Source organism: Odontomachus brunneus, unplaced genomic scaffold (assembly GCF_010583005.1).
Source record: "Odontomachus brunneus isolate Ranch 3 - 2012 unplaced genomic scaffold, Obru_v1 Obru_scaffold_206, whole genome shotgun sequence".
NCBI classification, from domain to species: Eukaryota; Metazoa; Arthropoda; class Insecta; order Hymenoptera; family Formicidae; genus Odontomachus; species Odontomachus brunneus.
The window spans coordinates 460126-460935 of NW_022639656.1; the positions used below are offsets into that span (position 1 = coordinate 460126).

At 24.4% G+C, this 810-nt stretch overlaps 2 protein-coding genes across 8 annotated transcripts in view; one reads left to right on the forward strand and one right to left on the reverse strand.

Moving 5' to 3' along the window:
- The window catches only part of LOC116852198, a 36042-nt gene that overhangs the window by 16904 nt on the left and 18328 nt on the right, over positions 1-810 (forward strand). The window lies entirely within an intron of this gene.
- Positions 1-810, reverse strand: part of LOC116852197 — a 7222-nt gene that overhangs the window by 4088 nt on the left and 2324 nt on the right. The window contains exon 2 of one of the 4 annotated variants that reach the window (XM_032832298.1): positions 184-242. The exons of 1 other annotated variant lie outside the window; for it this stretch is intronic. In XM_032832298.1, the coding sequence (XP_032688189.1) occupies positions 184-241 (58 nt within the window). In that variant the 5' untranslated portion in view covers position 242. Of the gene's footprint in view, positions 1-183; positions 399-810 lie in introns of all 4 variants that reach the window. 2 more of the 4 variants (XM_032832296.1, XM_032832297.1) reach the window with 2 other exon arrangements.

The following is an 810-nucleotide window of genomic DNA, read 5'->3' on the forward strand; positions in this document are numbered from 1 at the left end:
TATATATATATATATATATATATATATATATAACAATTACTAGAATTATATATATATATATTTAAAATATATATATAAAATAAATAATATATATAATATATATAATTTAAAAATATATATTTAATTCTAGTAATTGTTATGTATATATATTTTTTTTAGACTTAATATAAAATATATATTTACCGTAAACTCCTTCAACTTTCACATCATAATTGTCCCATATTGGTGGATCAGGTGGCATACTACGATTTATGTATTGAGATACATTTTTTATTTTCCACTGATATATATACCACTATTATGTCTTATGCGCAATATGTCTGTGACTAATGATTGTAAGAAGACATTAACATTGTGCGGTTTGTTTAGACCAAAATAAATTCCAATTGGAAATGGTTCTGTGTACAAAGTACTATCCACTAGAGCAGCTAAAATAGGCCAAAATTGTCCAGAAGAACTTTTCGACACAGGCAATCTATCTATATTAAAATTTACGCAAATTGTTTGTGGTACATTGACATAATGTTTTTGTATTGAAAGTCTGATGCCTTGTTCTAAACCAAAATGTATATATTTGTCTTGTTGGGTAAAGTATATAATATTCAACCGATTACTTCGTGAGGTTTTCATCAAAGATCTTACATTCTTTGACAAATCTTTGTGATTATGTTTTCTTAAAATTTCTAAAAGATCATTTGCTGCTGTTTGATTTATATTATGTTTAATAATCCAAGAACGTATATCATTTGTTATATTATACATCATATCGTTTTGCATTCTTAAAGCAAAATGTAAATTATTCTCGGTATT